This window comes from Periophthalmus magnuspinnatus, chromosome 6 (assembly GCF_009829125.3).
Source record: "Periophthalmus magnuspinnatus isolate fPerMag1 chromosome 6, fPerMag1.2.pri, whole genome shotgun sequence".
Classification (NCBI taxonomy): Eukaryota; Metazoa; Chordata; class Actinopteri; order Gobiiformes; family Gobiidae; genus Periophthalmus; species Periophthalmus magnuspinnatus.
In genome coordinates, this window is record NC_047131.1 from 15640911 (window position 1) to 15660485 (window position 19575).

The following is a 19575-nucleotide window of genomic DNA, read 5'->3' on the forward strand; positions in this document are numbered from 1 at the left end:
CCATTTGGCAAAGATTCAGAAACATTAGAAGAGGAACTGCTATACTAGATGCGGCCTATGGAAATTGGATTGACCCCGTCCCTCAACATTTATAACACTACGTCATTGTTCATTACGTTATTGCATGTTTAGACAGCCATTTTAAATTGTTTGTGTAGAAGAATAGCAAGTTGGGGTGTGGAAATGGACAAATTTGAATAAATTTAAATATTCCTTTTTTTTTTCTTTTTTTTTTTTATTAAACTAACCCTTATTTTTTATTTTTACAGTTGGTCTGGATGCTGCTGGGAAAACCACTATTTTATACAAACTGAAGTTGGGTGAAATTGTAACAACAATCCCCACAATTGGTAAGAAATGAACACTCAAAAATCATGATCATGGTTTATTTAGCTCATAACTGAAATCACATTTATTTCAAATGGTCACATCTATACTGTCCATATTGAAACATCTTGTCTTCAAAGCCACAGTAGATTAGATTAAAGGCTTTGCTTCAGATTTTGAGTGGCATACCAAGTGCACATATTCTGAACAGAAGTTAACTGTAAATTTGATTTTCCAATTCAATTACAGAAATGTAATCAAAAACACAAATAGATTAGATGAATTGCATAGCCCTAATTTGTCTTATTTAAAAAATCTTATCTTGACCTTTAAATTTTGGTTTCACATATTAATAATATTTTCTTGTGTATAATTTCAGGTTTTAATGTGGAGACAGTAGAATACAAAAACATCAGTTTCACAGTGTGGGACGTCGGCGGTCAGGACAAGATCAGACCTCTTTGGAGACACTACTTTCAGAACACACAGGTAAAAAGTAGGGCTGTAGTTGATGGAAAAAATTCTAGCTCCACTAATAAGCCCTGTGCATTGATTAATCGATTAAAAGGGGTGTGGTTTGACAGTGGCAAAATACCTCAATTCGGATTCCGATACTACAATAGAATGTAATTTTTCAGCATTAAATTTTAGTAATTTGTTTTATTACCATGCAGCCTCATATCTGTGTAATCCCTCAGTGGTCCAGGTAGGTTTCATAGTGGTCCATGGGCGTATACTAGTCTATTGGTCCTGTACTTATTCTGATACAGCTCTGGATTATTCTAAAGCTATTCAGGAAAGGTTCATTTCTGTCCTGTGAATGTAATTTTTTATTTTTTTTTTTAGTATTGATGCTTGCTCAAATGAGTATCTTGTTTCAATACTAGTTTTAGTAGTTTCTGATTTTTGATGCTTTTGACAACTCTACTCTGGTTCATATAAATCTTTATAATCCTAAAACAATAATAAAACTAAAACACCATGAACCAATTAATTGACTAAAGGTCTACAGCTCAAGTAACAAGGTGTAATGCCAAAGTGAGAATGAACTTGTGCAAACACAATTAGTTTGGGTCATTTACATAGGCTTAAAGTAAACGCTGACTCACCTGAAAGCTGCTGGTGAGTTGGATCAGTCAGGTAATGTTATGTCATTGCTGTTGTTTCTTGTCACTGTTTAACTACAGTAAAGATATGCTGTACCATGGGAAAAGAGACATTGAAAACAGCTAAATGATCAAAAAGGGCCGTTTAGCACAATTATGAACTAGACCAGGTCTAGACAGTCGACATCAGGAATACATTAGAACTATTAGACCAAGTCTACATCAGAACTAAACTGGCCTCAAACTAGGACATGTATGAATACAGCCTACATTATCTCAAGTGCTAAGCTGGTTTTTCAGAACAACCATTTCAAGTATTTTGATAGCAAGAATGCTTCTCTGCTTTAATTTTGTTTTAAAATGATACATCTGCCCTTTCATATTTTACATAGTGTAACATATTGTGAAATGTTTTTCCTTTTAATTTAAATTAATTGTCTTTTGATGCAATTCTAGGGTCTGATCTTTGTAGTGGACAGCAATGACAGAGAAAGAATCGCAGAGTCAAGAGATGAACTAAGTAAGATGGTAAGTGTTCTGTTTTCCCTGCATTATGAATAAATAATTTCCTTTTCATGTGTGGTCAAAAAAAAATGCTTCCCTTTAGATTTCCCCATTCGTTTTTGTGTAACACTGTAGTAACATGTAGATGAAATGTAGATTCACTAGTATATTCAATATTGATGCCACTGATGATTGATTTTTCAGTATGTGGATAAAGAACAAATCAGCCCCACTGTTATGATTACAACATGCTGATCGTGACATCGTGACCATACACCTGAATATAGGCCGCACCAGCTAAATCTGAAATCAAATAAAATTCTGTACTACTTTTTAGTAAAGCAACTCAATGGATCAGGGGCTGATACTTTACAGTGACCATCACCCTGGGTGGACTGTATCTATGTCTATGGCAGAATGTTTAACAGTTACCATGGTGACACATGGCACGTATTGGCAAATGTGGTTTTAGATGGTCTGAACACTCAAAAAACATACAAAATAGATTTAAACAACACATTTTCAGTGTGATCAGTATGAGCATTCATAGTTGTGTTCATGGTCCCGATATTTGATCTTCAACAAAAAAAAGTGAGTGACTAATCTTTAACCTGCATCACTTTGATTCTGAGGGATCATGTGATGGCTTCAGTTGTGTTTTGGTGTGTTACCTTTTATTCTGTCACACCCACACAATAATAACGAAACAATAAAAAAAAAGTGATGTCATGGGTGCGTCCATGTTTATGGCTTAATTTTCATACAAAACACACTTTTTTGTTAAATCGACTATGTTGCCAAACTGCAAGATGGCTATTCTCTTGTATTTATGTGATGTGGTTTGCAAGTTCCCTATATTAGTGGTATCATTTTATGTTTGAATAACTAAAGAGGACATGGAGTTCCAGGCATAACAGTGGTGACACCACAATCCCAAATGAAAAGCACAACTGGTGCAGATTACAGCACCTTTGACTTTCAGGTGTATTCAAACCAGAAATTAAATGTGTCAATTTTTTTTTTTTTTTTTGTAGTGAAAGTTTCAGAGCTAGTCTATCACTGTTTTAACTCCCGTTTCTACATCGGACCATTTCTAAGTTGGCCTTCTTCCACATGTAAATTATATACATTTTTTCTATTGCAGCTCCAGGAGGATGAGTTAAAAGACGCGGCCTTACTGGTGTTCGCCAACAAGCAGGACCTGCCTAACGCTCTATCAGTCAGCGAACTCGCAGAGAAGCTCGGTCTGCACGCCCTCCGTAACAAAGATGTGAGTGTCCTCAAAAATAGGCCTGCAGAAGATCTGATAATCAAACTGATTTTCATGTGATTGAGAGATCGCAAAGATTGCTACTGAAAAATATCACAAAGATAATATTGAAACAAATTTATGCCACCGACACAGTAACTCCACAACAGCATAATCCCAATAAGCAATTTTCTATGAACCATATTGTAATACACATGGTCAGAAATAGGCCTGTCACAATAATTACTATATTGACTTTTTGTTCAGTATATGAAATTTGGAACAATATTTTTTGGGGGTCAGTATTTATGGTTTGTACAGGTTCTTTGCACTACTGGGAATGTTTTGGTTATTTTTTGCTACATAATAAGATTTTTCATGGAAACAAACTACTAAAGTGTTTCATTCTGCTGTTTATTGCAGTTAATTACTTTTAACAGTATTGTATATTTAGGATAGGTTTAAATCTGCTCTTGAGTTGTTGTGTCAGTGGCATAAATGAGTTTCAGTATTATCATTTATTGTCTGTTTACTTCAGCAAGTTATTGAACTTCAAAATATGTTATTGCGACACACCTAGTCAGAAATAAAAAGCATAGTTAAACACTAAAGTTGTTTAGTTAGTTTTAGTATCTATAATGCTTCATAGATGTTAATTATTCAATGAACTACAGCTCAAATGTTATAGTATAAGATAAAATATGCCTCTATTAGTCCCACAGTGGGGAAATTCCAATATTGCACCGCACAGTTCATGAACAGCAGGAAAATGGTAACATGCAATAAAACAAGATAGACTTGATTCTAAAAAAAACAAAAGATATTTAAAAACAACTATTGCAAAAAGAAAAAAGAGTACACATGATAATTGAGCCTGAATATTTTGTTTTACCCATCATGTATTGAAAGATAAGTGGGTATAGTAATTATTGTGACAGGCCTACTTGGAGATGTTTGAAATGTGCACCTTGAACAGAATTCAACTTTTTAATGCATGAATCACAAATCTAATCTCAGTCACAATACAGAAAAATATAAACTAGATTTTTTTTTCTTTTATGAAATTGTGCTGTATATGTGTGTGTGTATATATATATATATATATATATATTATATAATCTCATTATAATGTTCAATCTAAACAAAATACATTTTCAGACTTCTATTCTACACTCAATACATGGGATTCTTGTATTAGTTTAACAGTTCAGATTTCAGTCTCTTCTCAAATGTTTATGCACCTGGAGTCGTTTACAATGTGCACTACAAATAGATTTTTTTTTCCTCTAAAATTGTGCCGCCTCAAAAATCCATCACTCCAACTTGTAATCACTTTGTGCATTTTATCTCACCACAGTGGCACATCGAATCTTCCTGCGCCACTCAAGGCACCGGTCTCTATGAAGGACTAGACTGGCTATCCAATGAACTGTCCAAGAAATAATGCAGGAAGTGACAGAAGGCAAACAAAATGGCTGAATCTCCACGAAGGACAGCAGATGGACATCTACGCACCTGGACACACTTAACCACCTCCGGGCTCGTTGGGTCTAAGAACATTTTAACATCTCAATCTTTCTCTCCTTTTCTGAACGCTATTGTCTTGTCAAGATTTCAGCTCCTCCTCTTTTATTTCCAAATGTGTGAACTCAAATGTTTCTTTCTTTTCTTTTTTTTTTTTTTTTCTCTGACATTGAAAGCATCCCACCGCTTCAAGTCTGTACAGTAATTACTCCCATGTATGTTGAGGTTAGCAGTTGTCAAGGTAACAAGCAAGTTGTGCCTTTTGGTTGCACCTGTAAGACGATATTTCCCAACACTTTTATTTTATGTAAATCACCAAATTCTACTACTAAACAATTTCGTATATGTTTAAATGCATGACGCAATGGACCAGTGTTTTTGGCAATTTTTGCGTTTCCTAATTTTTTCTTTTTTTTTTTCCATATGGATTATTGAATTTAGTTTTGCTCATGCACATTATTTTCGTTTCACTTTTGTTTTATCATTAAGGGATAGTCCAGTATTTTGAATGTAAGTAGCTGTTACTTAAGGGGGATAGTAAAGTACTTTTTGCAGTAATTGTTGAAGTAGCAAAGTGGACCCAAGTATTGACTGAATTGAATTGTGGTACAGAAAGTCAATCACATAGGGAACTCTGGCTCTGCTTCTCCAAATAGTGTCTTAAGTAGTGAATGTGATCTGTCAAAAACACAGGCACTTTGACAAAATACTGAACTGTCCCATTAATTTTACCGTAAAGTAGCATGTTTTGTGTTGTTGTGTAATATTTAATAACGTTTTAATAATTGTATGCGTCTTCACATACAACCATGTCGGCCCATTCCAAATTATGCTTGCAAATAGTCAGCATTTAAATATTATTTTACGAAATATCTTTGAATAAAAACTATGTTTAAACCATCTGCCTTCAATATAGACTTGATTAAACGCCTGAGTTGCGTTAAGAGGGGTATCCGGCATAAAAAGAATGTAATATTTAAAAATTATTCCTGGCCAAATGTGAAACAATGGACAAAACTATGAGTAAAAAAACTAGTAATGCAATGCTTTTTAAATGGGCTAAAGTCTCTATAAATATCACCACATTTAGAGGGTATTGTGAAAAAAATTATTTCACCTTTGTGTATTTATACTGATAGAAGATGTTGAACTTTATGCCAGTTTTTGTTTCATGTGAATAGGCCCTGTATTTAAAAAGATATTACCCATAAACCGGGACAGACCTGGCAGTTAAACAACAAATTCCACCATAGAATTCAGACCTGTCTCCAGCTCAGTGTTTAACTATAGGGACTCTAGAAATGCGATGTCACATAAACCCAACCTGTTTATTCCAGTGGGAAAAAATATCCATTGTCATCATAGCCCTCTAGTCATTTGTCATAAAGCTTTAGGATAAATGTTCTGTAGATTCAGTATTTCTATCACAGAAAGACAGCATTTTCGAATTCACCTAAATTACTGCACTAACTCTTCAAAACGCACGAGGTAGTGTAAGGGCCAAATTTAAACAAAATGAAGTATGCGCTACGAGAATAAAGAAAGATTTCAACATTAAAGTCGTAATTTAATGAAAATAAAGCCGAAGCCAGAAAAAGTTGTAAATAAAATAAAAATTGTACGAGAAAAATAATAATGTAATGTTTTGAAAATTATAGCCAAAAACGTGATTTTACGAAAAATAAAGTATCTAATTATGTAGGGATCAATGCTGAATCAAAGTTAACACAGACTGCAAAGGACTGAAGCTTGGATTAGTTGAATAAATGCCCATAAAGGAGGCCAAACTTTGAGATCCTGACACATTTTGCACGTCCCATATGTGTGTAAGATATTAGGCAGATTGCCACCGCAGTTTAGCTGCCACGACTGCTCGTACGAATTATCACAAACTGTTGAATGAAGTACACTACATTTTCTTCCCGTGGAGTGACCAAACTACACCTTGGAGAAAACCTGCAGAGCTCTGTGCTCCCTGGGGCTCACTGGACAGGACACAAGCTGTGCCCCAAACCACAAACAAGTGGAGGAGTCTCAGTGAGCTCTTTACCCACAATTCGCTTAGCTTTGCTTCTCTACTACTCTAAACATAGGCACATACAATCACCATCCAAAGATGTGCTCATTGTAGATAACATCAGCTCCTCGTTATGGGCTTATACTGACTATAATGTAGCCTAATACCTATTTCCACTGTGCTGTCCTGTTTCCGTCTCCAAATATGTAGAATTTAGTGCAATTCACAGAGCTGAAACTGGTTTTAGACCCTGATCCAAATGTTTTTTTTTATGTGAAATCAATCACAGCATGCTGGCCTCGGCATTTCCAGTGAGGGTCTGGAGCACTGTGTCCACCACGTATCCTTGGATGTTCCAGATACACTGTAAACATGAGCTGCCGATGTCTGGCTGCGCACGGATCCACCAGTGTAAACAAGTGTAGACAGCTCAAAGCCAAGGGAACAGATTAATGGTGTAAATTGTGCAAAGACTCCTACACCTGTATTTGGCTGTGGAATTGGAGGTTTGCCACTAAAACCAGTTATCTAAAATGACTTTATACCATCCCCCAGCAACTACATTCAAACATGAATCAGTGCTAGTGCAGCCTCTGCAGCTCAGTGACTGAATTCTGGAGATACACCCCTTTTTCTGCTATTTCAACTACACCCGTCAACCCTCCTCCCATCTCCACCGTAGCAGCAGAACCACAACTTCTCTACTACCACCAGTCTTTAATTTCACACAAATTTGCTCTTCATCACACATGAACTGACTCTATTTGTTCAAAAAACAGTAAAAGAAAAGTTGTATTGTTTTCTTGTTTCTTCTTACAGGTCAAATAAACAAAGTGGTGGGTAATTAGGACAGGGCAGCCCTATAGCGTACTGTTGTGAGATAAGCCGTATATAATTGGTTTGGTGTGAGGTGTAAATGTGCTCTCCTTAATCAGGATTAAGAGGCTGGCTTATTATATGGATCTGTGCTGCAGTCCTTTACAGTTCTTTAGCCCTCACAATGCTAACACGTCTGCTGAAGTGAAGCATGGAACTCATCCAGCAGGTAGGCTATGCACTAGCTAGTGTGGAATGCTAATGGGTGGATGCTAATGCTAATTGGGTGGAACACAGCAGAGTAGCCAGAACAACGTTTAATATAGAAAGAATACTTAAAATATGTGACCAAGAACAAACTGTGCAAATTGCGGTAAACTGAAAAAATGAATAATTAATTTCAATTTAACTCTATTCTGAAGTGTATCTTCAACTCAAGACAAGTGGAAGTAAGGAGAGAATTGTTGGTTCAGTTGGCCATAGAATTGTAAAAAGGTATTAGTCTACTTAAGTAAATAAAAAAAAAAAAAAAATATATATATATATATATATATATATATATATATATATATATATATATATATAAAATATAATAATAATTTTGATATGTTATTTTTCATTTCCTACATTACAACAACAACAACAATAACAATAATAATAATAATAATTAAATAAACTAGCTAACTAAAAACCTTTAACATTTGGAAGTACCCTGTGCCCTGTGCTGGCAAAAGGGGTCAGTGTAACAGTGTGACTAATCTAACCTGGATGCATTTACTGCTGGCTTTCAATTACTTAAGTGTAGTTAACATTATATCATGGTTAAATGGACAAAAATCTTTTAACATTATATACCGGTATTTCCTGATGATCATCTTCACCTGTCATACATTGGTGCACCATGGTCCCTCACCTGGCTGTCTCCATGGGAATGTTAATGCTTTTCCTGTATTGTTACATACTATACCTCAGAGCTAACCTGCAACTTGGCCTGGGGGTGCCACCTGTTCGTCTCCAACAAGACAGAAGTTTAATGCCATACTGTGAAACATTCCAGGCAAAGCAATAAAATCTCTGTGGTGACAAGCAAGTGGCATATACCCTCCACCAGAAAAGTTACACAGTGCATTTTTAAAGGTTCTATAGTACACTGAATTTGTTCTTGTGAGCTTTAAGACATGTTAGAATGTTGTTACCTCATCAAAAACATACTTGTTTGAGTAACCCTTCATTATTTAGTCTGTCTGCATTTCCAAAGTTCAAAATACCATCTTGTGATGTCACGTTGTGGTAGTTTTCAAGAGCTACAGCTACTTTTTATCTTTAGTTCAAGAGTAATTGGCAATTCCTGGGTTGAAGTCATCCAACTGATTATAGTAATGGTGCATGGAGTTTAAAAACACACTGGGGCACTTCCTGTATTACCACATGACATCATAAGGTGTTCCTGTTTGTGAGAAGAACACAGCTTAAATATACAGGATTTGTGTGTTAAACATGTGTGAAACAAAACATAACTCCAGGTATAGGTACTATAGACCCCACTGCCAATTTATTTCCCTGTACAGTATTTCTGACTAGAGAGCAGCGGCGTACAGAAGGATGCCCACGTTGACCCCGCCTGTGCCAGTGCCACACCCCTCCTACTCACAGGCGCGGGAGAGACTGGTGCGGGCCATCCCCCCCAGGCTGCTGTGTCTGCTGGCCTGTGGGGGGGTCGACTGCAGATATGAGGGGCCCGAGTGCTGGAAGAGCAACCAGCAGGCCATCAGAGGGCTCTTCTCCTCATGGTCACTATTATACTGCACTTTCTATGTCTAATGAAAAGTGTTTTTGTTCATGAAGTTTGTGTAATCTCCACAGGGTGACCGATGACATCATAGCAATGGCACGGCCGTCCAATAGTCTGATAGAGAGATATAACATCATTGAGCAGTTTAAGAGGTAAGGTGGGTTATTGGTTAGAGCTTTTTCCCACCATCCTGAAGTCAGTTGTGGCAAGATACTCCACCCACCTTGCCTGTGTATGAATGTGGTATGTGAATGAGTGATTGGCTTGGGGTAGAAGGAGTGGTCTAGAAGGTCTAACAGGTATACACACTTCAAACTCCACTCCTGCAGCCACAAACACCTGGGTTTAATCAAGCTGGTCATATGTGAGGTTATGTAGTACTGGAAACTGCAGTGGCCACTGGAGGCGCATTCATTCAGTTTGTGAAGCTGCAAATGTACCTAGTTTGTTATTGCTAAAAAGTGAAGGACTAGGACAGAATACTATTAAAGCACCATATTCACAATTTAGGAGCAATTTTTAGTGTTAATATTTAGTTCTACTTCAACTAAAATGTATTTAAGGACAATACTTTACAGCTGTCCAGTGGAGTGGAGGTCTCTCTGGATTCCTACCTCTTGACGTCACAAGGTGGTACTGCACATTTTGCATAACCAAGATTACTCAGATATGCATGATTGAATTCCAACACAAGACAATTTTTGAGGAGGAAATAATTTTACTTGTATGACTTTTCAATGTAAAATGGTTTGCTTAAACATTTGATCTAATGTAAAGTACTTATCTAATGTGCCCAGACTGAATATCCAGTCCATCATCAACATGCAGCAGCCAGGAGAGCACTGCCACTGTGGCCCCCCTCTGGACCCCAGCAGTGGCTTCACCTACTCCCCTCAGACCTTCATGGACAATAACAGTGAGATCATGTTCACCATTCTACAGTAGTTTATTTAAGCAGAGATTTGGCGGTGATGATCTTTCTGTTTGTCTTTGCAGTTTATTTTTACAACTTTTGGATGCCAGACTTTGGGGTGTCCTCTCTGGTCAATATCATCGATGGAGTGAAGGTTTTGGCTTTCGCAGTGAGAGAGGGAAGAGTGGCTGTGCATTGCCACGCCGGATTGGGCAGGACAGGTGAGGCTAGCTTTCAGATTATAGCATTTTATAACTAGGTAAGATGGAGGCATGCCAAATGGCTACGTTTTATGGAGCTGAGATCAATACATTTTTATTGCATTAGAATATGAGACGGCTTACTTTGCATCTATGGGTTGAATTAAACATTAAATAAGATATTAAATACGTTAAATATATTATGTTGGTGCATGTTGAAAAGCATAAAATGTTCCTACATCAGGGCAAAAACCTGAACTAAGGCTGAACCCAAACAGGTTTAAGACAGAACCAAAAACTTAATTTATTCTTTTTGTCTAAATACGTGTTATCTGCTTTTATATTTGTGTAATCCCTCAGTTGTCCAGATAGGTTCTATAGCAAAAGATGAGACAACAAAAGTTTTAGAGAGATATTATGTGTTTTGTACATTTAGAGGCTGGACTACTGACATGTATAGGCCTACCTCTGTGGCACCAATAATTTGGAAACTTGAACCACAAAAATTTCTCTTTACCCACAGCTGTTATTAATAGTACTTTGCTCCCGTGTGTCAGGAGTGCTGATCGCCTGTTACCTCATCTACACCCTGCGCATCAGCCCCAGTGAGGCAGTGCATTTTGTGCGGGTCAAACGCCCTCGCTCTATCCAGACACGGGCGCAGATTGGGCAGGTATTTGACTTCGCCCGTCTCCTGGGCACTCAGCTGGTGCAGTACCCAGACCTGAGCCTCCGACAGGGAGCGCCCTTCACCCTCCAGCACTACCTCAACAGACAAGCCCTGCTACTGCATGGACAGGAGGCACGGACACTCTGTTACACTCCGAAGGTCTGACTAGACATTTACTACTAGTTACATGCACAGTTGTATGTCACGCTATTTTTTATAATTATAATATATTCATTAACAGTATGGTAGATGTTTTATTTAGTAGATTCAATTTTTTATGTTTACATTTTATGTTTAAAGGTGTACAGGTGAATAAGTAACAGCTGAACCCCACCCTCTCTCTTCAGGTGGTGTACCTGCTCTGCCTGCGCCTGTCCTGTCTGGCCCTGGGCCTCCCTGCCCCCCTGGAAGTCCACTTTGAGTTAGAGAAGCGCTCCTCCATCCGGGCCCTGGGCAGGGCAGTGCGGGACACCCTGGTCTCCCGACAGTTCCTGCCCCTGGTGCATGCAGGGCAGCTGGGGGGCACAGAGGGGAGGGCCGGGCCTGTCTGCTCCTGGGACGAGCCTGTGGGGTTTCGCCAAAGGAAGAGAGAGCTCCTACAGGACAAACGCAGCTACAGTGACTCTGACCTCAGCAGGATAACACTCACTCAGGTCAGGCTTGGACTTTGCTACAGATGACATCATAACTTTAGTGTCCTCTAGTGCAGAGCGACAAGTTCTATGATGCATACCTCATATTAATGCATTAGTCTTTTTCTGATCCTTAAAGCAACTTTTCAATCCCAAGCATTATTCAGTGACATCAGCTGCCTCATTCAGGCAGAAGTTAAAATGTTCTGTAAATACTGGGTCATACCACCATATCATATTTGTAAAAAGGCACTATATTTAAGTTGTATTCATTACCTGCGTGCTTCAGTCAAGAATGTTACTGCCTTGTACCTTCAGGACACAGAACTGGGCCCTTACTGCTCTGCTGCAGTGGGACATGAGACCAGCTGGTGTATACAGGACCTTAACCCTGCTCAGAACCAGAGCCCGACCAGAACCATCCACAGGCTAGCCCCAAGAAATTGTCCCAAACACCCCACCTGCTCAGCCAAGAACATGCTTACCAAGTTCACCTCCACCTCTGAGGTCATTCTTTTTTATATTTTATGTTTAATACAATCTGACATCAAATTTGCATATAACTTTGTAGGATCCCAAATAATCCCAAATATACACGTTTTCGCAGCATAGCCTACAAAAAGTTATTAAGGAGTCACTGCGTATCTATCTCTGCTGCCCTCTGCTGGTCACTGGTATTATGACATCATTTGCATGTCCCTGTGGTTGTAAATCCTTTGGTTGTCCATGTAATCCACAGATATGCAGGACTCCTCAGCACACAGTCCCCAGTCCAGTGAGCCGAGCTGTGGCTAAGGCCCTGGCTGACCCTGGGCCTGCTGGAGAGAGCGTTCTGCAGAGGTCCTCCCTGCTCCAGGTCAGATACACACAGTTTACTTAGTATAAAAAGACAAGGTAAGATGTCTACTCAACTTTTGTGCTTCCTTTGTCTTACCCATGGTAGATTTAGTCAAATTTTAATCCTATACAGGTACAGTTACTTAGCAGCTACTAGTTATCTTGTATGTTCCTCAGGAGGAGCTGAACAGCAGTGAGTGTGGATGGGCTCTGCTGGTCACTGAGTGTGACCCTCACGTCCTCAGCTGTCTCCTGTGGACCTGGCTCGAAAAGCTCAAGGTGAGATATATTTATACTACATATGTATAAGTATAACTATGAATGACATGTTGTCAGGGATTTATGTGTAATGACGGATTTGGTGTGATGGTGAAGTGTGAATATAGCCATCATTGGGTCAGTAGAGAAAAGCCAAGTTGACTTCTTATTGCCATCAGGATAAAGAGTAGATAGCTCAGAATCAAGCTGCAAGACCAGCTCTCAGCTGCCCATTTAGAGCTGATGTTAATGCTATGCATGACTGTGGGATATGAAAATGAAAGACAAACCGGTGTGTAGTTTGGTCCTGTCCTTACATAAAGTATGGCTGACACATAGACCTTGTTCTGTTCTCACCGCTACAGCCCACCTCTAACAGACATGGGTATAATACAAGATGAGCCTCTTATGCAGCCTTATGCAGGTTAATGCTAATCAAGCACTGTGATTAACTTGTATGTATGAGTTTTCTGCCTTATGAAACTTGCGGTTATGTCAATGTGCTTTACTATTATTGTACAGTCAATGCTTTTATTTTGAAGAGTGGACCCAAGGTAATAAATGTGTGCCTTTTTTTTCACTTCTCACTTGGTAGCATTAAGCACCTACTGTAGCCACAGCTACCCTGGGCCTGACTAGTAGAAACATGGCTGCTAATCTGTGCCAGTAGCCAAAACATTCATACAACACGAGAACAATGCACTGGTGTTTTTTACCCTGTCAGTTATTCTGAGGTCTAATTTGGCCGATTCTTTTTTCTCTTCTAGGACCCTGTCTTAAGTGCAGATGACATCACCAAACTATGCAGCACCTCCAACAACAAGAATCCCATCTCAGAGCTCAAGAAGGTTTGTAAACTGAACTCATATGAATGATATGAATGATAAAGTGTCAAATGTTTGAATTTGGCCAGGCTCAGAGACACACAGTCCAGTGTCTGTTGCGCTGTGTGGGGACAGTGTCCTCTCTGTGTCCTCACAAAGAGGACGCCCTGCTGCAGCGGCTGCTGCGGGCTCTCACCAGGGTAAAACACACGCAGGACTAGTTTATAATGTATAATTTATACTATAATGTGAGGTAATACTTGTCTGTGCTCCTCAGACTCCTCTGTGTGAAGTGAAGGGAGCAGACACTCTGATGGCAGTGTTCAGGTCAGCCCTCAGAGACACCTTCTGTAACCACAGGGACATCTGCAGAGCCTGAGCAGTCAAAGACACACACCTTTCTTATATACACACTTTTTAATATTATTTATTAAATCATAATAAAGGAAGTTGAAATCTTCAATATGTCACTCTGTTCTTCCATCGGTTTCAGAATGTTGAAAAATTAGGATCCTTGTCATAGCAATTAACAATTTAAAACTAAATATTATATATTTTGAATGGCCAGCCATCTTCAGCTGGCACCATATAACAAGAAACTGGAGCCCATGAATAGGCTGACAACGTAGCCCATAGGCTATGTAGTGTCAGCTCTAGTCCTTTAGTTCCTGGTGACGGAGCAAAAAATTGGCCTGACACTCCACTTAAAAATAATCAGTTTACAAAAAGATTCTTCTTCAAAAAAAATATTCCAGAGCCCAGAATATATGAAAATAGGCAGCAAGGCTAAGATGGAAGACGAGATGGAGAAAGTCTCTGCTGCAGCCGCACCTCCTCCAGGTTTGGTCTTCTCTCCTCACATCCAGTCCTCAGATTGCCCATTAGATGGAGACAACTCAAAACTTAAATTATTATAAAAAAATAAAAATAAAAAATACATTTTAAAAAGTATTTTTTGGCTCTTACAGACTATATTATATATTTTTCCTAAAATATCATAAGCAATAATTTTCCTTTTTGATATTTGAATTCTGGCTCCTGCTGCCATCTTAGAGAATGACGTCATCTACAATATGAACTCCACGTGGACAGTGAAGGTCCAGGAGGGGGCGCGATGGACAAACAGCTGTTCACAAGCAGCTCAAGAACAGTAGAGGAAGCCCGTTGCGTGGAAACCGAACAAACATCACGTAAGCTGTTAGCGTGTTTTGCTTTTCACGCCGTGTCTGTCACTGTCTCCTGCGCATTTCCGTCTAATATGAGGAAAAACTACGGACAAAAGAGAAAAACGAATGATTTAAACTGCCCCACGGATTAACGGTTACAATTTCATGTGAGGTTTACAGCAGTTAGCATTAGCCTTCATTAGCTTTTTGGATCTAATAATTATCGTAAAACAGAAAAGGTAACGGATATCTAAGCACTAGTTGAGTTTAAGCATTTGTCTCATTGTATCAGCGTGCAAGGAAAGGGAAAATGACCGGTTTTCATTCATGTTGTACCACTCAAACCTCGGCTAACCGTGTAGCTAGCTAATACTGCCCGTCCACGGCAGCTGCAGCAGTGTTTAGTCCACAGTTTTCTCAAAAGCTGTATCTGAAATCAGTAAAAATGGCTCGAGAGGGGAGTACTCACCCAGATCTGGATCCAGCCAAGTATGATGCAGCAGAAGCGGTGAAGATCATCTGTTTGGGCGACAGCGCAGTTGGCAAATCCAAGTAACTGCTAACATCATGGGTTATTCAATTATGTTCTGTTATTTCTACGGGTTAAAAATGTGTTGTTTTCTGTTTTTTTCAGACTCATGGAAAGATTTCTTCTGGACGAGTAGCATCCTTTTTATGCATCATATATGAGCATTACATAGCAGTGGTGTGGTTGGTTGTTACTCTTGCCTTATGACCTGTAGTACTGCGTTTGTGTGATGAGGAAGAGAATCAGAAATGCACAACTCAAAGCATTGTAGGATGGGTCAAATGTAAGAGGACCTAAAATGTACCTTCACCTTAAAGTGCATATCACTGGTATTTATCATCGTTCTGCCTCATTTAATGGAAAAAGTTAAAATGAAAGTACAAAGAAGAAAGTACTGGTGAGTTCTGAAATAGAATCCCTTTTACCTATTGAAACTTCTCAGTGACATCATGCTGGGGTGTTCAACATGTATGTTTATGTTGGAATCTCATTAGCATAACACCACCTGGGAATGTTGATGACATCAGCTGCAAAGTATCAATGTCATCAACACTGAAAATTAATTTCAAAAGGAGGAATTTTCTGAAAGTTTAAACCTTAATTTAACAAAATAAAGGTGTCACCATTTATTGTATTAGTCTAATCATTACTATTATGTAATTTGTATTTTGGCCCTTGTTGTTATTATGGTTGTAGTACGGTAACAGTTGTGGAATTACATTTAAGTGTGTCATATCTGCTGCCCATGTCCAACCAAGAAGCAAGATTAAAAACATAACCTAAATAAAAAAAAAAAAAAAAAAAAAAAAATAGAATAAACTAGGTAAGATGTGCAGTAAAATCTTTACTAGTGTCCATGTACACTAGGATGAATAATAAATAAGGAAGGAGTGGTAGAAAAAATACAGAAAATCTATACTCAAGTAAAAGTAGTTACATGGCTACAAAATGTGCTCCGGTAGTGCTGCCAAATTTGTACCTAAAGATCCACAGTGTGTGCTCTGATGGAGGGCCCACCACCTCCTTGTCTCTATGCAGATGTTATTGCTTTGCCTGGAATGTTCCACAGTATGGCATTTTTTAAACGGTCTCAAACTGTACATACACCCCACAATGGCTTTCTTTTCCTTAGCCTGTGCTGCAGTCGGCCACAGCAGATGTCCACTTATGCGCTGACACTGTACAAGCACAAAGCTACTGTGGGGAACAAGACAGTAGCAGTAGGCAAGTATACAAGTATACACCCTGTCCTCTGCACTGCTCACATGTGCCCAACATGGTACTACTCATTACTACTGTTACTACTACTACTACAAATATATAGCAAAGGTGAGTAGAGTTGCCAAAATTTGTATTCAAGTGTAATGTTTTTCAAAATGATATTACTCAAGTAGAAGTGCCAAGTGATAGTACTTTTACTACTAACTAATAATACTCTTAATTCAATTTCATGTACTAAGAGAGACTACAATAATGAGAAAATAAAATTAGTCTGTCAGTCTGAAATTATAACTGAAGGAGCATGCAACAAACATAAATGCTGTAGTAGTAGTAGTAGTAATAGTAATAAATTATATACTTCTAACCATTGCTGTTATTCTGTCTGCTCAGATTTCTGGGATACGGCGGGCCAGGAAAGGTTTCAAAGCATGCATCCGTCATACTATTATAAAGCGCACGCCTGTATCATGGTGAGAATCATCAGTCCCATATACCCACCACAAATCTGTATCAAAAATGTAACCTACAGCATGTAACCTGATCTTGTACAAAATATATTTCTGCAGGTTTTTGACATCCAAAGAAAGATCACCTACAAAAACCTAAGCATGTGGTACAAGGAGCTGCGAGAGTACAGACCAGAGATCCCCTGTTGTGTAGTGGCCAATAAGATCGATGGTGAGTTTTGGGTGGTATAGTAGTTGGATACTCTAGTATTCGATGATGTTGTAATTTCAGATGGAGCCTATATAACTCTATGGGAGATTTGCTGTTTTTGAAAGGAATATCCAAACTGAAGATCCACAGTGCAGCTTTTTATATCTTGCAGTGACAGGGGGTACTTGCAGGGATTTTAAACATATGGCTTTAAGTCCTTATAAATGACAAGAACTGAAAAAAACATTAGAACTTATTTCACCTTTGTTTGTGCTAACTTAGCCACATGAAACGAAAACCGACAGAGGTATTATTCATAAACCGGGTCAAAACATCTGCATTTTCCACTCACATTCAAGAATTAAACCAAGTCCACAAATATAGAATCTGACAAACAGCAAATTTTACCATACATTTCTGACCTGTTCTCCAGTTCAGTTTTGAAGAGTTTAAAATGTGATTATGTGAAATGAAAGCAGCCTATTAATCTGCAGTTTTGTCTTTGCAGCCGATATGAAGGCAACTCAACGAAGCTTCAACTTTGCAAAGAAACACGACCTCCCTTCTTACTTTGTGTCAGCAGCGGATGGGACCAATGTTGTTAAGGTTTGAGCAAGATAATACAGACAAACCAGTATATTATAACATGTAGTTTGAATGTGGCTGATTTTGTAGATGTTTCGAGACACTATCAGAAGAGCCGTGGAGTACAAGCAGAATCCCACAGACTTTATGGATGAAGTGCTACAAGAACTGGAGGTAAAAGTCTATTCTTCAAATGTAGCTTAAAGGTGCACTTTTTAACTTTTCTGGTGAAGGCCTGCTATCTTCTTGTCTCCATGGAGATGGTTTTACTTGCCTGTAATGTTTCACAGTATGGCGCAGTAAACATGCATTCTTACTGTAAGCAGGATTGCCTCTCCACAGACTTGACCTGTATTTCACCTGGTAATGTCATCTGCTTATTTTTGTGGAGATAGATAAGCTTAAAAGAACTTGATGTAGCCTGAGCTCTTACAGTTTTAAAAAGGGGACAATCACCAGTTTATATAGTGAGGATTCAGATCAGAGAGTCCTTTTGGGTTTAAACCAACTGGATTTCAGCACTGAAGCTGGCAACCCAAATGACAGACTCATGTGAGGCTCATTCTGCTTTCTGATTGGATAATTGTCTTGGGAACCAGAACACCCACAAAAAGCTATACTGTGGAATATTCCAGACAAAGCAATTACATCTCAATGGGGGCAGGTAGCAGAAAAGTTATATGGTGCACTTTTAAAAACTAAATTGTAATCACTGAAACATTAATTTAGTTTTGTTTTGCAGAACTTTGACTTGGATAAAACAGCAGAGGATTCTGAAGCGGACGATTAGAATCCAAAATCTCTGAATGTGAAAAATATAGTTTATAAATGCCTAGTTTTTTGTAAAATCCCTGTACATCTCATGAACATGTATTTCTCAGAAAAGACAGTGCTGTGAATAGATTTGTAATGACCTGCCTTCTCTGACATTGAACTGGCACATTGTAAACTAATTTATATGTTTTATATCTTAGTTTTTATTTTTTAAAGCAAAATGTGAAGCGTTGTAAAAGGGAATGTGTAATTATTATTCATATTATTTTTGCTGCTATCCTCGTGCATATGCGTAGGACTTTGAGATGTCAGCAGGGCGCTATATTTGTGTAGAATCTGTGAAGTTGGCTCAACAGCACCATTTTATTCACAAATTAATGTTAGAGGTAAACAGATTGTGTTCTTGTGGACCATAGTGCTGGCATAGTCACAGTTCTCCGTAAAAGTACATTTGTATGCTTTATTTTCAGGGGTGGGCGATATGCCAGAAAATTATATCACAATTTTCTTGGAGCCAAGTCATTATTAAATTTTTTTTTAAAGGCATAGTATGTAACTTTCTGGAGGCTGCACATCATCTGCATGGTTAGATGCATGTGATAAATGAGACGGTGAGATGCCATGCTGTGGAATATTACAGCCAAAAGAACAACATTTCCATGGAAACAAGCAGGAGGAGGGCCAGGCCAAGAGTCAAGTTTTGGACATTCAAGCTCGCTCACAGAAAGCACATACTTTCTTGTCAATAAACACGACCAAAAAACCAAAACAATTATTTTAGTCAGTTTTTGGCTAAAAACCTACACACTTTCTACTGCTGTCACTCAGGGCACTGTTGTCGTTGACCAATAGGAGGTGTGGGTGGGAAAAAGAATAGTGCATTCAAGATCAAATTGTGAATCACCAAAAATGGCATATTGTCACAGAAATGAAATCACAATTCAATTTTTATCACCATATCGCCCAGCCCTAAT

General features: G+C 38.5%; 3 protein-coding genes across 4 annotated transcripts in view; all 3 read left to right on the top strand.

Annotated features, from left to right (window-relative positions):
* The window catches only part of LOC117372277 (ADP-ribosylation factor 4-like), a 6320-nt gene extending 710 nt beyond the window's left edge, over positions 1-5610 (top strand). The window contains exons 2-6 of the mRNA XM_033968060.2: positions 270-350; positions 707-816; positions 1890-1961; positions 3082-3207; positions 4544-5610. Of these exons, the coding sequence (XP_033823951.1) occupies positions 270-350; positions 707-816; positions 1890-1961; positions 3082-3207; positions 4544-4630 (476 nt within the window). The 3' untranslated portion in view covers positions 4631-5610. The remainder of the gene's footprint in view (positions 1-269; positions 351-706; positions 817-1889; positions 1962-3081; positions 3208-4543) is intronic.
* Positions 5611-9145: 3535 nt separating this feature from the next.
* On the top strand, positions 9146-14071 carry zgc:77752 (uncharacterized protein LOC393862 homolog). 2 transcript variants are annotated; one of them, XM_033968059.2, is made up of 12 exons: positions 9146-9333; positions 9407-9487; positions 10133-10251; positions 10332-10469; positions 11006-11277; positions 11466-11771; positions 12069-12257; positions 12490-12606; positions 12765-12866; positions 13613-13693; positions 13759-13869; positions 13947-14071. In XM_033968059.2, the coding sequence occupies exons 1-12, from the start codon at positions 9146-9148 to the stop codon at positions 14046-14048; spliced, it is 1806 nt and encodes a 601-aa protein (XP_033823950.1). In that variant the 3' UTR covers positions 14049-14071. The 2 variants fall into 2 exon arrangements, with proteins under 2 accessions (XP_033823950.1, XP_055078652.1); XM_055222677.1 differs by lacking the exon at positions 12069-12257.
* Positions 14072-15107: 1036 nt separating this feature from the next.
* Positions 15108-19154, top strand: rabl2 (RAB, member of RAS oncogene family-like 2). The gene is made up of 8 exons (XM_055222680.1): positions 15108-15387; positions 15470-15496; positions 16509-16588; positions 16976-17055; positions 17152-17263; positions 17751-17848; positions 17918-18001; positions 18570-19154. Exons 1-8 carry the CDS (start codon positions 15281-15283, stop codon positions 18615-18617), a joined length of 636 nt encoding a protein of 211 aa, XP_055078655.1. The 5' UTR covers positions 15108-15280; the 3' UTR covers positions 18618-19154.
* The last annotated feature ends 421 nt before the right edge of the window (positions 19155-19575 follow it).